At 42.4% G+C, this 20,388-nt stretch overlaps 1 protein-coding gene across 1 annotated transcript; it reads left to right on the forward strand.

Moving 5' to 3' along the window:
- Positions 1-20,138, forward strand: GRSF1 (G-rich RNA sequence binding factor 1). The gene is made up of 10 exons (XM_023190255.1): positions 1-467; positions 3,196-3,352; positions 6,346-6,501; positions 7,189-7,332; positions 7,952-8,087; positions 11,296-11,480; positions 13,456-13,577; positions 14,306-14,441; positions 15,356-15,430; positions 18,815-20,138. The coding sequence occupies exons 1-9, from the start codon at positions 114-116 to the stop codon at positions 15,403-15,405; spliced, it is 1,440 nt and encodes a 479-aa protein (XP_023046023.1). The 5' UTR covers positions 1-113; the 3' UTR covers positions 15,406-15,430; positions 18,815-20,138.
- The last annotated feature ends 250 nt before the right edge of the window (positions 20,139-20,388 follow it).

Raw genomic sequence — 20,388 nt, forward strand, 5'->3', positions numbered from 1 at the left:
CCGCGGCGCATGTGCCCGGCACCCCCCACCCCCAACCGGCCCTGGATTCCACTTCCGCTCCTCTCGCGCTGCAGCCGCAGCTGCCTACAGGCCCTGCGCCGCCTCCGGAGTCCATGGCCGGCACGCGCTGGGTACTCGGGGCGCTGCTCCGGGGCTGCGGCTGTAACTGCAGCAGCTGCCGGCGCACCGGCGCCGCCTGCCTGCCCTTCTACTCTGCCGCTGGCTCTATCCCATCGGGCGTCTCGGGCCGCCGCCGCCTGCTGCTGCTGCTCGGGGCCGCCGCGGCCGCTGCCTCCCAGACGCGTGGCCTCCAGACCGGGCCTGTGCCTCCCGGGAGGCTGGCGGGGCCTCCCCCTGTGGCCACCTCTGCCGCGGCGGCGGCCGCCGCGGCCTACCCTGCCCTCCGTGCCCCTTTGCTGCCGCAGTCGCTGGCGGCGGCCGCGGGCCCGACGCGTAGCTACAGCCAGGTACGTGGGTGCCGCGGGGCACCTGGCGCTAGACCCCTCCCGGGCTGCGCGCACGCGCCCCCGCGCCCCTCCTTTTGGCCTCGCGGGCGCGCCCGGGGATCTTCGACACGCGCCGCACACCCTCCCCCGTCCACCCCGTGCTCCTATTGGGCCCCGGAACAGGGGAAGCTCTCCTAGGGGTCGGGTTTTCTCCTTGATTTGTTCTCCCCTCGATTCTGGGTCTGTTGGGCAGTTTAAGTGTGGCTGGGGTGAATGTTGAGGCCTTGTTCCCCGCCGGGCCCATGGTAGGTTTCGTGAGGCTGCTGACGCGCCCACCTTGCATCCCTCTTGCTTTCCGCCCGCAGGTTGTGAAGTTGCGAGGCCAGAGCCCGCCGAGGGTTGGGGGTTTCCGTGCAGCCTGAGCGCTGGGCCTGGGCGGCCCTCGGCGTCTCTCGGTCGGCCGCGGCTGGGAAGGTGCGCGCACACAGTTGCGTGGGCTGGCTTGTAGGGAAGGAACCTGTCCCCATCGCGCCCTTCCCTGTCCTGTCCCCAGGGAAAGACGAGCTGTCCCGGTTTACTGAAGGTCACCTCTGCAACTCCACTCATACAGAAGGTCTTTTAGGACTGTGTGTCGCCTTGTCTGGGAAAGCAGTTTGGGGATTTAGCTGTTGGTGGGAGGGGGTGAAGGGGAGGGAGCGTTGAGGGTTGAGGACACAATTTGGGGTCCCAGGAATGAATTTACAATGTTTTCCTTTCCGTTTTTTCTTTATTTTTTAGAAAAGTCGGTGTGTACTTAACTCAGATTGCCAATATTTTGTGCCTTGTAGATGAACCTTTCTCTTATTGTTATGTGGCATCTGGGAAGTGTCTGCACACTTATTAACTACCCAGTCCCTGATTCTTTGGGTCATATTTATCTGAATTCAATTTGTGCTTCTCCTTTAACTTAGGGAGACTGGGAGGCTCATCAGCATGGCTGCTGTCTGCCAGTGGCTGAGCTAATTGATTAGAATCCTGGCCCAATACTTTCCGATGCCTTTTTCTGTAAAAGCTTGTGATGCTTATGGAATTCTGGAAAAATAGGGAAAGTTGTCTACAAAAACCACAACAAAACAATCTCTAATAAACCTTTGTGAGCTGGCTTCTCTTTTTTTTTTTTCTGTGAAATTGACGGCAGTGATGTCTGTAGAGCATCTATGTGTTAGACACTACTTACATTTATTCCTTAAAACTAAACATTAAGCCTTCATGAAAATTATACATAGGGTCGGGCGCGGCACTTTGGGAGGCTGTGGCGAGTGGATCACCTGAGCTCAGGAGTTGGATAGCAGCCTGACCAACATGGTGAAACTCCATCTCTACTAAAAAACGCAAAAAAGCCGGGCATGGTGGCAGGCGCATGTAATCCCAGCTACTCGGGAGGCTGATTGCGCCGTTGCACTCTAGTATGGGCGACAAGAGCGTAACTCCGTCTCAAAAAAAAAAAAAAAATAGATAGTACAAAGATACCTCTGTCCTTAGTCCAGTAGAGTGAAATGCCGGAATCTCAGCTCACTGAAACCTCCACCTCCCGGGTTCAAGCGATTCTCCTGCCTCAGCCTCCCGAGTAGCTGGAATTACAGGCACACGCCACTACACCCGGCTAATTTTTTGTATTTTTAGTAGAGCTGGGGTTTCACCCTGTTGGCCAGGCTGGTCTTGAACTCCTGACCTCGTCATTCGCCCACCTTGGCCTCCCAAAGTGCTGGGATTACAGGCGTGAGCCACCGCACCTAGCCCAGTAGAGTGCAAGTCTTAAAGCCTGAGTTGTCTTTTTAGGTTATGGTTGTAGTGCTTGGTGGATTCTTACTAAATTCCAGTTTTACTTAATCGGATAAAAGAGACTTTACAAGTCTTTAGCCTCACACTGCTGCTGTTGCCTTTAAGATCTTTCCCTTAATCACTTGATCTGGCATACCAGCTGACAGAGGAATCTTCCCAAGGCGTCCTGTCTTGTTGATTTACCTAGTCCTCAGTGTCTTTTATTAAATTCCCTTTGCCTACCAAGTGAAGGACACACATTGAGCTCCGCACTCAAGGCCCTCTGCTTTATGGTACCAACTTCCTTTTGCCAGGTCACCTTCTTTGGCTCCTAATTTAAACGGAATTAATTGGAATTAATTGCTGTTTTTCAAATGGTCCTTTGGTCGTACTGCTTCTTTCTCTCGCCTTCAAACTGGAATACCCTATCTTTTATATCCTTCTAACAATTCTGTCCTTCCTTCAAGGCCCATCTCATGTCACATCCTGATTCTTCTGTTAGTCCTCTGATTTGAATTCCTGTAGTATTTTGTATCTTAATTATAGCACTCAGCATCTCATCTTGTATGCTTGTCATATTCTAGATAGCTATTTCAGATGAGGGCAAACACTGTGTGTAGGGGCGATCAAATATTTGTCAAATTGTTGGGACCTTTCTTGTGTTACCTTAACTACACTATTGTTAGTTATAATTTGGGGTCGATGAATTTTAAAACAAACCCTGAATGAAATTTATGTCCTGCCAAACCTTTAGGATATACCTGCTTACGGCTTTTGGATGTATGATTTAAGCTAAAACAGGATGGGTTAGATGGGTGAAGTTGACTTTTTGCCTCTGAAATAATATCTAGAATATTAGTTTGTAGAATTAACATTTTCTAAGAATTTTTTTTTACATTTTTTACCTGTAAATGTAACTATTTTTATAATTCTTCATTTCCCTTGGAAGGAGTCCAAAACTACTTACCTGGAAGACCTTCCACCACCGCCTGAGTATGAATTGACCCCATCTAAGTTAGAAGAGGAAGTGGATGATGTCTATCTCATTCGAGCTCAAGGACTGCCCTGGTCATGCACTATGGAAGATGTGCTTAACTTTTTCTCAGGTATATTTTATGTATGTTTTATTTATTTATTTTTTTCCTTATGGTGTTTCTCACAAGCAGATATGTATGTTTTAAGTATGTGATTTTGTCTGAGTAAAAGGTAGTGCTACAAATCCACATCAGACTACGCTGTCAACTTCCTTTTTGATGGTTGGGAACTGTCTCATTCTGGTTGGTTGCATATACCAAGTGATACCATGTGTACTGTTTGCAGTATGTAACAAATTGAAAGACTTTGGGCCAGGGACAGTGGCTCAGGCCTGTAATCCCAGCACTTTGGGAGGCCAAGGTGGAAGGATAGCTTGAGGCCAGTAATTCCATACCATACTGGGCAACACTCTGAGACTCTCTCAATTTACATATATATAAAGACTTTGAATGCAACAAAAATTATTTAATGCTAATATATTAATATATAATTGATATATGATATGTAATTAATATAAATATATTAATGAATATATTAACATAATTAGTTAATATATGTAATATAATATATAATTTATTAACTTTTACATCTATAACAGGCTCAGGTCTGTAATATATAAATAATTTATATATAGCATATATATAATTTGTATCTTAATATATTACTTATATATTAATAATTATACATTTATTATTATATAATTATTAATGATATGTTAATATTTATATGTAACATAAATTTTATATAATATATAATTATATGTAATTATGTTTAGTTAATACTATATAATTATATATGATTATATATAAATATATATTATATATAAATATATAATATAATATATTTATTAATGTTATATATTTATAATATGTAATGTTAAGACTACACAGTATAATGGAATTTTATTTATTTATTTATTGAGACAGAGTCTTGCTCTGTCACCCAGGCTGGAGTGCAGTGTCAGGATCTTGGCTCACTGCAAGCTCCGCCTCCTGAGTTCATGACATTCTCCTGTCTCAGCCTCCCTAGTAGCGATCACCACCATGCCCGGTTAATTTTTTGTATTTTTAGTAGAGACGGGGTTTCACCGTGTTAGCCAGGATGATCTCGATCTCCTGACTTCGTGACCTCATGATCTGCCCGTCTCCCAAAGTGCTAGGATTACAGGCCTGAGCCACTGCGCCCGGCTGGTATGATGGAATATTATACAACCATAACAAAGAACGAGATTATATCCTTTGCAGCAATGTGGGTGGTGCTGGAGACCATTATCCTAAGCAAACTAACATGGAACATTAAAATAAATACTGTATGTTTTCACTTAAAAGTGGGAGCTAAACAATGAGAGCACATGGACACAAAGGGGAACAACAGACACCAGGGCCAACTTGAGGGTGGGGGAGAGGATTAAATACGTATCGGGGCCGGGTGTGGTGGCTCACACCTGTAATCCCAGCACTTTGGGAGAACGAGGCAGGCGGATCACAAGATCAGGAGATCGAGACCATCCTGGCTAACATGGTGAAACCCCATCTCTCCTAAAAATACAAACAAAATTAGCCAGGCCTGGTGGCACGCTCCCGTAATCCCAGCTACCCGGGAGGCTGAGGCAGGAGAATCGCTTGAATGCAGGAGGAGGAGGTTGCAGTGAGCTGAGATCACACCACTGCATTCCAGCCTTGGCGACAGAGGTAGACTCTTCTCAAAAAGAAAAATAAAAGTTATTGGGTACTATGCTTGCTACCTGGGTAACTACACGATCTGTATACCAAGCTCCTGTAACACATGGTTTACCTGTGTAACAGTCCTGTACATGTACTAAATAAAAGTTAAAAAACAAAATTGCATGGTTTGAAATTATTTTTCTCTGTGGAATTAATATATACATATCAAAAAGTCAAGCCTGTCAGTGGAAATATGGAATTAAGAGTGACTATTTATGTAATACAGACATTTAGAATAGAAAGTCACTTAGTATCAAGGAATAAAGTTCCCTTGGTACCATGTTTGGAGAGTTTATGTATCTGTGGGATTTTTTTTTAGTTTCTGTATCTGACTATGATTTATTTTTATTATTTTTTTTGAGATGGAGTCTCGCTCTGTCACCTAGGCTGGAGTGCAGTCTCACGCAGTCTCGACTCACTGCAACCTCCGCCTCCTGGGTTCAAGCGATTCTCCTGCCTCTGCCTCCTGAGTTGCTGGGACTGCAGGCACCTGCCACCACGCCTGGCTAATTTTTGTATTTTTAGTAGAGACAGGGTTTCGCCTGTTGGCCAGGTTGGTCTCAAACCCCTGACCTCAGATGATCCACCACTTTGGCCTCCCAAAGTACTGGGATTACAGGCGTGAGCCACCACGCCTGGCTATTTCATTAATTTTTTTAGCTGCTCTTTGTGGAGGAGGAGTAACTCCTAGGCAGTATGCCCAGAGTGAGCCTGGTCAAACATTTTTTAAAGCCTTTGGGCACTTACATCTTGGACTTACTCCCATTATAAAAAGTATGCAGTATGAAAAAGGCAAAAAGGCTAGGCGTGGTGGCTGATGCCTGTAATCCCAGCACTTTGGGAGGCTAAGGTGGGAGGATTACTTAAGCCCAAGAGTTCAAGACCAGCCTGGGCAACAAAATGAGACCCCCTTTCTACAAAAACAAAAAAACATTAAATTATGGTAATAAAATTATTCTTAGAGGAAATATTTTAGAGTCCTATGGATATGATTTTAAAGGAAGACACGTATGAATTTAACTATACTGTATTTCCTTAAGTGATTGTAGAGACATTGGAATAGAAATAATGAATTTTGTGATGGGCCTATCCTTATTTGCCATTTAGTGATCAGGAAGGAGATCATAAGCTTCTGTGCTAAGGTTTGCTTATCTTTTCTACTTGGAAGGTTTTAGAGACTAAATTCTTACTGGTGTTTGGATGGCTTAAGAGATGGGGATTCGTGTAAGGAATATGACACTTGTTTCCTGGTTTGTTGGAAAATTGCATTCTCATGACTTACATAATTGAGCTAAAAGTTTGATTTCTGTTTTCAATTGATTTTGCTCATACACTTTTAGACTGCAGAATCCGCAACGGTGAGAATGGAATACATTTCCTCCTAAATAGAGATGGGAAACGAAGGGGTGATGCCTTAATTGAAATGGAGTCAGAGCAGGATGTGCAGAAAGCCTTAGAGAAGCACCGCATGTACATGGGCCAGCGGTATGTGGAAGGTATGTGAAGTCAGATTTTGACATTTTGGGTTCATTGCATTAGGTTTTATACTTTTCAAGGCAGTTTTTATTTGAGTCTTAATAATGAAGTATTTAGATTGTATGAATGCATTCTTTTATAGGTTGTGAGAATAAAACATAGATAAACTTTCTTATGAGAATATTGACCAAGTTAACCTTTTTTTTTTTTTTTGGGATGGAGTCTCACTTTGTCACCCAGGCTGGAGTGCAGTGGCATGATCTCAGCTCACTGCAACCTCTACCTCCTGAGTTCAAGCAATTCTCCTGTCTCAGGCTCCCAAGTAGCTGGGACTACAGGCGAATGATACCCAGCTAATTTTTGTACTTTTATTAGAGATAAGGTTTTACCGTATTGGTCAGGCTGGTCTCAAACTCCTGACCTCAGGTGATCCATCCGCCTTGGCCTCCCAAAGTTCTGGGAGTACAGGCATGAGCCACTGTAGCCGGCTGACAAGTATCTTACAAGCTGTGAGAATTAAAGAAGTTATACCTGCATGGTAAATATGTGATAAATGTCATTTGTTATTTTCTCTAGAGAAGTGCATAAGGATTAAAATTATTAGTTTTTGAATTCTTGGATTACCCACCAAGTTGTAATGATTTTTTTAAATGGGTTTGTTCCTTTGTTATGTAAATTTTCATCCCTTTTGTGTGTTTTCTCCGTAGTGTATGAGATAAACAATGAAGATGTGGATGCCTTAATGAAGAGCTTGCAGGTCAAATCTTCACCTGTGGTAAACGATGGTGTGGTTCGTTTGAGAGGACTTCCTTACAGTTGCAATGAGAAAGACATTGTAGATTTCTTTGCAGGTACTTTGCAGTTATATTATGCTTGGGAGCTCATATCTTTTTTCCCTTGTTATCTCCTATATCTGAGATGAGCTCTTTCTGGGCAATAACATGCAGTTATATTAGGTTCTTTAGGGGAGAGCTCTTCACTTAAATTTCTAATCTTTATAGATTTTATATGTGTTTTCTATCAGGCAGATTTTAGGAGGGAAGTCAGATTTCAAAATCATTTCATGAGGGTTTTACTATTGAAGGAAATAACTTCTCATAATAGTGGCTATATTTGTGTAAGACAATAACAATTTATATAATTTAAAAGTATTATCTAATTCCTAGAACCATTAGCAGTGAAGTCTACGAGTTCTATTGTTTCCTAGTATATAATTAACAGCCAAAAAAAAAAAAAATGATGGGGAGAATTGTATGTTTTGAGTGGGCTTCTTGGACCCTACCTATTCTGGAGATAAGGGTATGTAGGTGTTACTGACTTTTGACTGCATAATAATTTTTTTCCTATCAAGCATGTATTCAGTTTTGGGACGGGCAGAACAATAAAAAATTTTATTAGTATTTGAATGATGGTGTTAATTCTAAGGATAAAAAAACCTGCTAGTAGCACTAAACTCTTTTGGTGTCCTAGGACTGAATATAGTTGACATTACTTTTGTGATGGACTACAGAGGAAGACGAAAAACAGGGGAAGCCTATGTGCAATTTGAAGAACCAGAGATGGCCAACCAAGCCCTGTTGAAACACAGGGAAGAAATTGGTAATCGGTGAGTAAAGCAGATATTAATGATGCAGAAGTGTCACACATCAAGTCATTTTGACGAATGTGCTGTAATATGACTGTAAAGTTATCCAAACATAGAAAAGTAGAGTAGTGTAGTGAGCCATCAAATGCCCATAATTTAGATTAACAATTTTTTTTTGACTGCTCCTTGTGGAGCAGGACTAACCCATAGTGTACCTAGAGCAGCTAGATTAACACATTTATATATAAAATAAAACATCTGTTATATTTACTTCATCTGGTCTTTTTTAGTATGCATCTGTAAAAAAAATTTTTTTTACATAATTTCAGTGTTATATCTGACACCGTTATCAATAGTATATTATCTAATAACAGTTCATAATAATATTTTTCCAATTATACCAAAAATATCCTCTTTTTTTTTTTGGCAATGGAGTCTCTCTCTGCTGCCTAGGCTGGAGTGCAGTGGCATGATCTCGGCTCACTGCGACCTCACTCTGCCTCCCAGGTTCAAGTGATCCTCCTGCCTCAGCCTCCTGAGTAGCTGGAACTAGAGGCATGCACCACCACGCCCAGCTAAGTTTTGTATTTTTAGTAGAGGCAAGATTTTACCATATTGGCCAGGCTGGTCTAGAACTCCCGGACTCAAGTCATCCACCCACCTCCGCCTCCAAAAGTGTTGGGATTACAGGTGTGAGCCACCGCACTGGACAAAAATATCTTTTTTGAAACAGAATCCAGATAAGGTCTACACACTGCATTTGATTGTTATGTCCATAGTTCTCTCTGTGTGTGTTTTTTTCTTTTAAGACACAGGATCTCATTCTGTTACCCAGGCTGGAGTGCAGTAGCATGGTGATAGCTCACTACAGCCTTGAATTCCTGGGCTCAAGCAATCTTCTTGTCTCACCCTCCCAACTAGCTAGAACTATAGGCATGTGCCACCACACCTTGCTGTGTGTGTGTGTGTGTGTGTGTGTGTGTGTGTGTGTGTGTGTGTGTGTAGGTGGGGTCTTGCTGTGTTGCCCTGGCTGGCCTCAAACTCATGGGCTCTAGTGATCTCCCACTTTGGCCTCCCAAAACGCTGGGATTACAGGCGTGAGCCACCGCACCTGACCACTGACTCTCTTGAACTAGAGCAAATCCCTCTTACTTATTCCCTCCCTCTTTATAAAAGCAATTGACTTTTGAAGAAATTAGATCGGTTGTCTTGTACAGTGTTTCATGTTGACATCATATCATGATGCACATGATGATAAGTGGGTTCGTTTGTGTTTTAACTTTAGTTTTGGAGGTACAGTTTAAAATGTCAAATGTTGGCCGGGCGCGGTGGCTCAAGCCTGTAATCCCAGCACTTTGGGAGGCCGAGACAGGCGGATCACGAGGTCAGGAGATCGAGACCATCCTGGCTAACATGGTGAAACCCCGTCTCTACTAAAAAATACAAAAAACTAGCCGGGCGATGTGGCGGGCGCCTGTAGTCCCAGCTGCTTGGGAGGCTGAGGCAGGAGAATGGCGTGAACCCGGGAGGCGGAGCTTGCAGTGAGCTGAGACCTGGCCACTGCACTCCAGCCTGGGCGGCAGAGCGAGACTCCGTCTCAAAAAATAAAAATAAAATAAAATAAAAAATAAAATGTCAAATGTTAAATCACTGTTGGGTTACCTTTTTTGCTGTTTTCTGGCCTTTTAAATCAGCTCCTTTGAAGTAAACAAAATAGCCATTCCAAAGCCAGTGTTTCAGGATCTACTGATAGAAGTGGTTCAAAGGTTTTTTAGTTTCTTGAGACAGGATCTTGCTCTGTCACCCAGGCTGGAGTGCAGTGGCACAAACACTGCTCATTTCAGCCTTGACCTCCTGGGCTCAAGCAGTCCTCCCACCTCAGCTTTCCTTGTAGGTGGTACCACAGGCATGCATCACCTTGCCTGGCTAATTTTAGACAGAATCTTACTCTGTTAACCTCACTGGAGTGCAGTTGAGTGATACAGCTCTCTGCAACTGTGGCCTCCTGTGCTCAAGCAGTCCTCCCACTTCAGCCTCACAAGTAGCTGGGACTACAGGTGCATGCCACCACACCCAGCTAATTTTTGTATTTTTGTAGAGACGTGGTTTTACATCTTGTCCAAGCTGGTCTCAAACTCCTGAGCTCAAGTGATCCACCTGCCTCAGCCTCCCAAAGTACTGGGATTACAGGTGTGAGCCACTGCACCTGGTCTCCTGGCTAATTAAAAAAAAAAAAAAAAGATTTTGTTGAGATAGTGTCTCACTTTGTTGTCCAGGCTCAAAGATTTTTTTTAAAGAAGTAGTGCATATCTAATCTTTATAGATTTGTAAACACAAGCTACTTTTATAGCTCTTAGTTTAGAAAGCCATGTTAAGAAAAAGAAAACTGTGCTGAGCGTGGTGGCCAATGCCTGTAATTCCAGCACTTTGGGAGGCTGAAGTGGGTAGAATCACTTAAGCCCAGGAGTTCAAGAGCAACCTGGGCAACATGGCAAGAACCCATGTCTACAAAAATAAAAAATACAAAATTTAGCAGTGTGTGGTGGCAGGCGGCAGTAGTCCCCAGCTACTTGGGAGGCTGAGGCAGGAAGATCACTTGAGTCTAGGAGGTTGAGGCTGCAGTGAGCCGTGTTCACACCACTGCACTCCATCTTGGGTGACAGCAAGAAACCCAAGTTTCAAAAAAAAAAAAAAAAATTGTTCCAGAAGCTTGGGCTTAATAGATAGTCCCCTCCACGGTGATAGCAAGTCATAATTGATACTTAGTTCTTGAATTCTCATTAGCCTTTTAGTGAAGTTCTGGGGAAGTTAGCTCTTCTTTTACTGTGACTTTTAATATCTTATACAGATGTGATTAATTTGCACAGAACTGAATTTCAAGGCTTCAAGATATTGTTAACCAGCTGTTTAAAAAACCCGTATGAGATTAATTTTTTCTGTATACACAGTTAACGTAAGCATAGTTCTCATGAAGCAAAACAGAGTAGAAAATATTGTTAAAATGTGTATGAAGAAAAAGTGTTACCTTGGTGCAAAAACTTAAATCAGTGACCTACTCTGTTGTATGTTTTCATGGGCTACTATCTGCATCCATTTCCCTACCTGTTATCTTTGGACACCTGTGTTTCATAAGCTGTTGGAAATATAATGTATACGTGTTTATTTTAAGTGAGTTCAGTATAAAGTTGCTTTGCACCATTTGTGCCTGTTCACTTTTGCTTTGACATAGATACATCGAGATATTTCCAAGCAGAAGGAATGAAGTTCGAACACATGTTGGTTCTCATAAGGGAAAGAAAATCGCATCTTCTCCTACTGCTAAGTATATAACTGAGCCAGAAATGGTCTTTGAAGAACACGAAGTAAATGAGGATATTCGACCCATGACAGCTTTTGAAAGTGAGAAGGAAATAGGTAAGGTCCTGTCTCTTCTTGAGACTCATTGGGTCTATCTTGAATGTTTTGGATTTTGCAAAAAAAATTTGTTTTGAGACAAAGTCTCACTCTGTTGCCAGGCTGGAGTGCAGTGGTGCGATCTCGGCTGACTGCAACCTCTACCTCCCGGGTTCAAGTGATTCTCCTGCCTTAGCCTCCTGAGTAGCTGGGACTACAGGTGCATGCCACCATGCCCAGCTAATTTTTATAATTTTAGTAGAGACAGGGTTTCGCCATGTTGGCCAGGCTGGTCTGGAACTCTTGACCTCAAGTGATCCACATGCTTCAGTCTCCTAAAGTGCTGGGATTACAGCTGTGAGCCAACACATCAGGCCTAAAGATTTAATAGGTCTTTGAGTATAGTACATACTCTGAGTATATGCAGAAAGACTTAATTATTTTGCTAGGTTTTTAATTTAATCATTTTTATTAACTATATCAAAAGCTGGGTAGTAAAAATGTGATAAAAGGAAGTAAAATATCAATATTTAAATTAAGATGGGGAAGATTTGGGTAATGAGCAGGAATATTGACTGAAGTAAGGATTTTTTTTTTTTTTTTTTTTTTTTTTTTGAGACAGAGTCTTGCTCTGTTGCCTAGGCTGGAGTGCGGTAGCACAATCTCGGCTCACTGCAAGCACCGCCTCCTGGGTTCACGCCATTCTCCTGCCTCAGCCTCCCAAGTAGCTGGGAGTACAGGCGCCTGCCACTGTGGCCGGCTAGTTTTTATATTTTTAGTAGAGACAGGGTTTCCCCATGTTGGCCAGGCTGGTGTCGAACTACTGACCTCAGGGGATCCGCCCGCCTCTGCCTTCCAAAGTGCTGGGATTACAGGCATGAGCCACTGTGCCCACCAGAAGTAAAGATTTTTGTTTGCTTCTGAATTTAATTATTTCTTTGATTCCTAACTCAGAGCAACATTTGGAATCTTTTAAGTTTGATAAATACTTTTTAAACTGGTACCCTGGGATTATCTTGTCACTATATATATGTGTGTGTGTGTGTGGTTATATATATTGTTTTTTGAGACAAGGTCTTGTTCTGTGGCCCATTCTGGAGTGCACTGGCACAATCATGGCTCACTGCAACCTTGAACTCCTGGGCTCAGGCAGTTCTTCCACCCCAGCCTCCTGAGTAGCTGGAACTACAGCCATGCATCACCATGCCCAGCTAACTTTTCTTTTTCTTTTTCTTTTTTTTTAATTAATTAATTAATTAATTAATTATTTTTGAGATGAAGTCTCGCTCTGTTGCCCAAGCTGGAGTGCAGTGGCACCATCTCGGCTCACTACAAGCTTTTCCTCCCAGGTTCATGCTGTTCTCCTGCCTCAGCCTCCTGAGTAGCTGGGACTACAGGTGCCCGCCACCACGCCTGGCTAATTTTTGGCATTTTTAGTAGAGACAGGGTTTCACTGTGTTAGCCAGGATGGTCTCAATCTCCTGACTTCGTAATCCACCCGCCTCAGCCTCCCAAAGTGCTGGGAATACAGGCGTGAGCCACCGCACCCGGCCTCTTTTTATTTTTTGTAGAGACAGTGTCTCACTATGTTGTCGGCCAGGCTGGTCTCGAACTCCTGGGCTCAAGAGATTCTCCTGCTTCAGCCTTTCACAGTGTTGGGATTACAAGTGTGAGCTACCATGCCCAGCCTTTGTTCCTTTTTTTTTTGTACCTATAATCTAGAAAGTCTCTTTTAGGGTTTAATTCAAAATCATTTTATCTGCTCTCTGTTGTTACAGAAAGGGGTAAGTTCTTAAACTGGTAATGGTCTGAGGCATTCAGTGCTTATGGGTGTTCAGGTGATATTTGTTAAGTGGCAGAAATTTCAGATCATTTTGGCTTTTAAAGCTCTTAAGAGGAATTGAAGATTTGGACATAGAAGTCATACCTAATTAGAATCTGCTAATAACTCTTGAAACTGTTATGTTTTAACAGTGCTTTCTGTTCCACATCACAGAATTGCCTAAGGAGGTGCCAGAAAAGCTTCCAGAGGCTGCTGATTTTGGAACTACGTCTTCTCTGCATTTTGTCCACATGAGAGGATTACCTTTCCAAGCCAATGCCCAAGACATTATAAACGTGTGTGGCAGTAAGATACCCAGTCTCAATAGATTTGAACAGAAGTTCTAAAATTGGACTTGTATTAGTCTGGGGATGGTAGAGAAGAAAATACATAATGTTTCTGCGTTATCTTTGGATAGTAAGATGGCATCTTCCTGGTTGCAAGGCTTGCTTCTTTTTCTATAGCTGAAAAGTGTGGCTTGGTATTACTTTTTTTTCTCTCTCTTTTTTTTTTTTGGTGACAGAGTCTTGCCGTGTCACCCAGGCTGGAGTGCAGTGGCTTGAACTTGGCTGACTGCAACCTCTGCCTCCCGTGTTCAAGCATTTGTCCCGCGTCAGTTTCCCGAATAGCTGGGATTACAGGCATGTGGCACCATGCCTGGTCAATATTTGTATTTTCAGTAGAGATGGGGTTTCACCATGTTGGCCAGGCTGGTCTTGATCTCCTGATCTCAAGTGATCCACTCGCCTTGGCTTCCCAAAGTGTTGAGGTTACAGGTGTGAGCTACTGTGCTCGCTGAGGGCAGACACTTTAAATGTCACTTTGAGTTCTGAGAAAAAGTAGAAAAGCCAGAAGACATACTAGATGTATAAATATATTACTGCTTAAAAAAGGAATTTCCTAGAAACAAATGTATCAAGTGTATGAATCAAAGTCTGAAAGAAAGATGAAGAGCCACCAGACTTCTAGGCGGGTTTACTTACATCCATCATGTTCCTCTTGACTGCCTTTGTTTGTCATTTAGTTTTTTGCTCCACTCAAGCCTGTTAGAATCACCATGGAATACAGCTCCAGCGGGAAGGCCACTGGAGAAGCTGATGTGCACTTTGAAACCCATGAGGATGCTGTTGCAGCAATGCTCAAGGATCGGTCCCACGTTCGTAAGTCCTGCGTTGGCTTTCGTTGTCATTTTTGATGCTTGTCTTTGCTTATAAATACATCTTTCTGTTTTGGGATTGTAGAATTTTTCCTTGGGAAATTTGTATTCTTTTAGTACTAGTAAATTAAATGTAACAGGTAAAAACACTATAATTTAAAAACCATTTATTTGTCTGCTAATTATCCTGCAAATTTCTTTCTTTTTTTTTTTTGTCACCCACGCTGGAATGCAGTGGTGCCATCTCGGCTCACCGCAGTCTCCGCCTCCTGGGTTCAAGCAGTTCTCCTGCCTCAGCCATCTGAGTAGCTGGGATTACAGGTGCCCGCCACCATGCCTGACTCATTTTTGTATTTTTAGTAGAGACAGGTTTCGCCATGTTGGCCAGGCTGGTCTCGAACCCCTGGGTTCAAATGATCCTCGTGCCTCGACCTCCCAGAGTGCTGGGATTACAGGCATGAGCCACCGCACCCAGCCTGTTTGTCCGTTTTACATTTTGTTTGTTTGTTGTTGTTTGAGATGGCGTCTTGTCTGTCACCCAGTCTGTAGCGCAGTGGTGTGATCTGGGCTCACTGTAACCTCTGCCTCCTGGGTTCAAGTGATTCTCCTGCCACAGCCTCCCGAGTAGCTGGGACTATGGGCACCTGCCACCAAACTGGCTAATTTTTGTATTTTTAGTAGAGAGAGGGTTTCACTATATTGGCAGGCTGGCTCGAACTCCTTAGGTGATCCTCCCCCTTGGCCTCCCAAAGTGCTGGGATTACAGGCGTGAGCCCCTGCGCCGGCCTAAATTTTGTTTTTAATTAGGGAAAGGAAAGGGCAAAGCGTTTGAGTTGTTGTCTGAACTGTGAGAAAAATGGCTGTAAAATTTTTCTGTCTTTTCAACTTTTTAAAACTAATCTTTCTCATTATCCTCAGATCATAGGTATATTGAACTGTTCCTGAATTCATGTCCAAAAGGAAAATAAGACTTCAGGGGCTCCAGATAATAAGGTAAATTTAAGAGGTAAAACTGTGGGCTGGGCACGGTGGCTCAACACCTGTAATCGCAGCACTTTGGGAGGCCAAGGTGGGTGGATCACCTGAGGTCAGGAGTTAGAGCCAGCCTGGCCAACATGGTGAAACCCTGTCTACTAAAAACACAAAAATTAACCGGGCATGAAGGCTGGTGCCTATAATCCCAGCTACTCAGGAGGCTGAAGTGGGAGAATGACTTGAACCTAGGAGGCAGAGGTTGCAGTGAGCTGAGGTTGTGCCACTGCACTCCAGCCTGGGCAATAGAATGAGACTCAAAGAAAAAAAAAAAAAAAGGTACAACTGTGGAAATTATTTTGTATTGGTAAACTAATAATCATCCACTCACTAATTTATAATATGGTGGAAACCATTCTCTTTTTATTTTTCAAATTCTTTTAAGGACCAGGTCTCGCTTTGTTGCCCATGCTAGCAGTGGTGCGATCATAGCTCACTGCAGCTTCAACCTTCTGGGCTCAGGTGATTCTCTCACTTCAGCCTCTTGAGTAGTGGGGACTACAGGTGTGTACCACCTTGCCTAGCTAATTTTTTAATTTTTTGTAGGGATGGGGTCTCACTGTGTTGCCCAGGATGGCCTTGAACTTCTGGCCTTAAGTAATCCTGCTGCCTTTGCCTCCCAAAGTGTTGGAATTACAAGAGTGAGCCAGCCCACCTGGCACCATTCCTTTTTAATAAAGATCAAACTAATGATAATTGAAGTGTCAATATAAGGAATGAAAATTCTCACTCTGGCTTCTCAGATGTGGGGGCAAAAAAAAAAATTTCTCCTGGGAAATAGAATTAATTATGATTTTTTTCTTTCTTTTTTTTTTTTTTAATTTTATTTATTGATTTTTTTGTGAGACAGAGTTTCACTCTCGTTGCCCAGGCCGGAGTGCAATGACACGATCTCCGCTCACTGCGACCTCTGCCTCCCAAGTTCAAGAGATTCTCCTGCCTCAGCCTCCCGAGTAGCTGGGATTAGAGGCATGCGCCACCATGCCCAGCTAATCTTTGTATTTTTAGTAGAGATGGGGTTTCTCCGTGTTGGTTATGGCTGGTCTTAAACTCCCGACCTCAGGTGATCCACCTGCATTGCCCTCCCAAAGTACTGGGATTAGGCATGAGCCACTTCGGCCTATTTTTTTATTATTTTTGAGACAGAGTCTTGCTTTGTTGAGCAGGCTGGATTGCAGTGGCACAATCTCGGCTCACTGTAAACTCCACCTCCTAGGTTCAAGTGATTCACCGGCCTTGGCTTCCCAAAGTGCTGGGATTACAGGGGTGAGCCACTGCGCCCAGCCATAATTCCTTATGATTTGTATAATAGCTTTGAGCATTGTCTCCATGTAGAATTTTTATGCATAATTTCCAACATCCATCATACTATGTGCCAAAAAATAGCTGCCTTTGGTAGCTATAAATTGTAGTAGACTGGATATATGACTTGCATTAGCTTTTTATTTTCCCACTTAAACACCTTTTCCATTTTCTCAGGTTTTTTATTTTTATTTTTTTTGATATGAAGTCTCACTCTTTTTGCCCAGGGTGGAGTGCAGTGGCGCAATCTCAGCTCACTGCAACCCCCGCCTCCTGGGTTCAAGTGATTCTCCTGCCTCATCCTCCCGAGTAGCTAGGATTACAGGCACTCTCCACCACATCCAGCTAATTTTCTTATTTTTAAAAGTAGGGATGGGGTTTCACCAGTCTGGTCTCGAACTCCTGACATCAAGTGGTAGCCTCAGCCTCCCAAAGTGCTGGGATTACAGGCGTGAGTCACCACACCCGGCCATTTTCTGGTTTAAGGTATTTTTAAAAGGATATATATGTGAAACCAGAGTGTATCATCCATAAACACAGTTAATGTGTCAGTGTTTCCTTTTCCTAAAATGGCATTTTTTTTTTGTGCTGTAGGAAGTACATAATTTTATAGTGTTAACTTACCCATGAGATTTGCTGAATACTTGTTGATGTTCCTTCCCTCGATTAAATATATGATGTCTTTTTTTTTCCCATAAAGTATTTTAAGTATTACTAATGTATTGTAGTCACTTTTCTACATGTAATGGCTCATTCTTTTGAGACACTTACCTGTAATGATTTCTTGAAAACACATGGGGCTGGGTGTGGTGGCTTAATCCTGTAATCCCATTACTTCAGGAAGCTGAGGCAGGCAGAACCCCTGAGGTCAGGAGTTCGAGACCAGCCTGGCCAAAATGGTGAAACCCTGTCTCTACTAAAAATACAAAAATTAGCTGGATGTGGTAGTGCACACCCGTAGTTCCAGCTACTGGGAATGCTGAGGCAGGAGAATCACTTGCATCTAGGAGGCGGAGGTTGCAGTGACTGAGATCGTGCCACTGCATTCCAGCCAGCCTGAATGACAGAATGAAACTCTGTCTCAAAAAAAAAAAAAGAACAAAAAAACATGGGCATTCATTCTGTTACTATATTCTATTCTATTGTTTTGTTTTGTTTTGTTTTTGTTTTTTGAGATGGAGTCTTACTGTGTCACCCAGGCTGTGATCTCTGCTCACTGTGACTTCTGCCTCCCGGGTTCAGGTGATTCTCCTGCCTCAGCCTACCGAGTAGCTGGAACTACAGGCGTGTACCACCATGCCCGGCTAAGTTTTTGTATTTTATTTTATTTTATTTATTTATTTTTGAGATGGAATTTCTCTCTTGTTGCCCAGGCTGGAGTGCAATGGCAGGATCTCGGCTCATTGCAACCTCCACCTCCTGGGTTCAAGTGATTCTCTTGCCTCAGCCTCCGGAGTAGCTGGGATTACAGGCATGCACCACCATGCCTGGCTAATTTTTTATTTTTGGTAGAGACAGGGTTTCTTCATGTTGTCCAGGTTGGTCTCGAACTCCTGACCTCAGCTGATCTGCCCACTTCAACCTCCCAGAATTCTGGGATTACAGGTTTGAGCCACCGTGCCCCGCCAATTTTTTGTATTTTAGTAGAGACAGGGTTTCATCGTGTTGGCCTGGATGGTCTCGATCTACAGACCTCGTGATGTTTCCGCCTCGGCCTCACAAAGTGCTGGGATTACAGGCATGAGCCACTGCGCCTGGCCTCTTCTATTGCTTTTTTTGGATATGAAGTCCCACAATTCTGTGATGTTAAATACCTATAGTAGCTAAAATCTATTTAAAATACATTCTGAAACTGTGATTTTTATACCAGCCTGTAAACACTAATGCCTAACTAGTTTTCCTCACTTTAACTCGGTTTATCAGATAACTTGCACTAAATTAGAAAGGAGAAAAATTTGAATTTGCAGTTTTAAATGGTATGGGAATGTGTGCTATCCTTTTTCATCTTGAGTAAATGTGCAACATTTTTTGTTTTATTTTTAGGGTGAAGCAAGAAGCATTTCATTTGCACATCTTTCTTGGACATGGGATATACAGTTCCAGTTTATTAGCAGCAACTGCTAGGGAAATGATTTTGGTGTTTTGGGTTAATTGCTTCTACGAAAAGTTTCATAGTGGACTGCTTAGAAGAAGAAATGAAAGATCCAGTTTGGGATTATGAAATAAACCACAAATTAAAATTTTTGTTTAAACCGTCCAGGATCTGATTTAAAAATATGGTCTTTGTTTTATATGATTAAATGGTTTGTTTTCATAGATGATATGTTGCCCATTGTAAAGACTACATATTCAGCAGTGTTCTTTAAACGCTTTCATTTAAAAAGTAACTTTTTTTTTTTTTTTTTTGCCTGTGAATTGAGTGCTCTGATGTAAAACTTCTCATGGAGTAAAACAGTGATTTATTTTAACCAAACATTCACCAAAGCAAAGAAAGGTTTCAGACCTTTGAACTGGTATGGTTTGGCAGAATGGTTTTAAATTTTGCTGTATTTGATTACTTAGAGATAGGAATTTTTAAAAATCGAAACAAAAAATAAATACCACAGCTTAGTGAGTGTAAATGACAATTTGGCGGTTTTATGTCTTTAGAAATGTTTTGCCTTTCTAAGCCTTGTGCTAAAGGCGTTTAACGTTGGTGCCTGTCTACTTGGGGGCATTCTAGTCTTAAAAGTTGTCTGAACTGTCCCTCCTTTGCGTCTTTTGGTTTGGGGTAAACCTAAGGGTGTTTGTTAGTCTCAAAACTGTGAAGTGACATGTCAGAACAGTCCAGACTGGTAAGAAAATTAATGGCTTCACTTGAATTTAAACCAGCTTTAGATAGGAAAAACATCAGTCTCCTCATTTGCTTTTTTAATGGAGTAGTACATCCCATATTTTAGGACAAGTAGGGGTGCCTTGCTTAAATAATAGCATTTAATGTATAATTGTGTGAAGGGTTTATGGATAAAGCTGTACTTCTGTCACAATGTGGCGGTACATTCTGCTTTAATATTAAACAGCTTGTAATTTAAATATTGGACAAAATGGCTGGCTTCAAAATATAGTCGTTAATAAACTATGTGCACCTGTGTAGGAGAATCAAAATCCTGTACACTTTCTTTGCCTTGTTCCTGTTCTCAGGGTGACGACTGCCACCAGGAGATGCAATTCTAGTTCTTAAAATTAAATTTGCCCAGATTTCTGACAGATGATATCTGGAAGAGAGACTATGTCTTCTCTTAATACATAACCGTCTTTGATTACCAGCTGAGATGCAAAATCACTGTACTGTAAGTAGTCAATAAATGAAGACTTGTTTCAGGCTGAAGATTACCTAAGAGTATTATTTGAGTGTGTGAGTCAACTATGAATATATTATTACCTCAAGTCCTGGTATATTAATATAAGTAGTAAGGGTTAATTTTTGTGTATGTGTTCTTTTAAATCCTGTGAACATGACTTAACCAGCTTAACATCGTCGGTAGTACTACTTAGATGGAAATGGCGTTTTCATATATGGTTGAATATGCCAAACCTTGAGAACTGGTATCCGTAGTTGTACGAAATGTTAGAACGTG

Source organism: Piliocolobus tephrosceles, chromosome 3 (genome assembly GCF_002776525.5).
Source record: "Piliocolobus tephrosceles isolate RC106 chromosome 3, ASM277652v3, whole genome shotgun sequence".
NCBI classification, from domain to species: Eukaryota; Metazoa; Chordata; class Mammalia; order Primates; family Cercopithecidae; genus Piliocolobus; species Piliocolobus tephrosceles.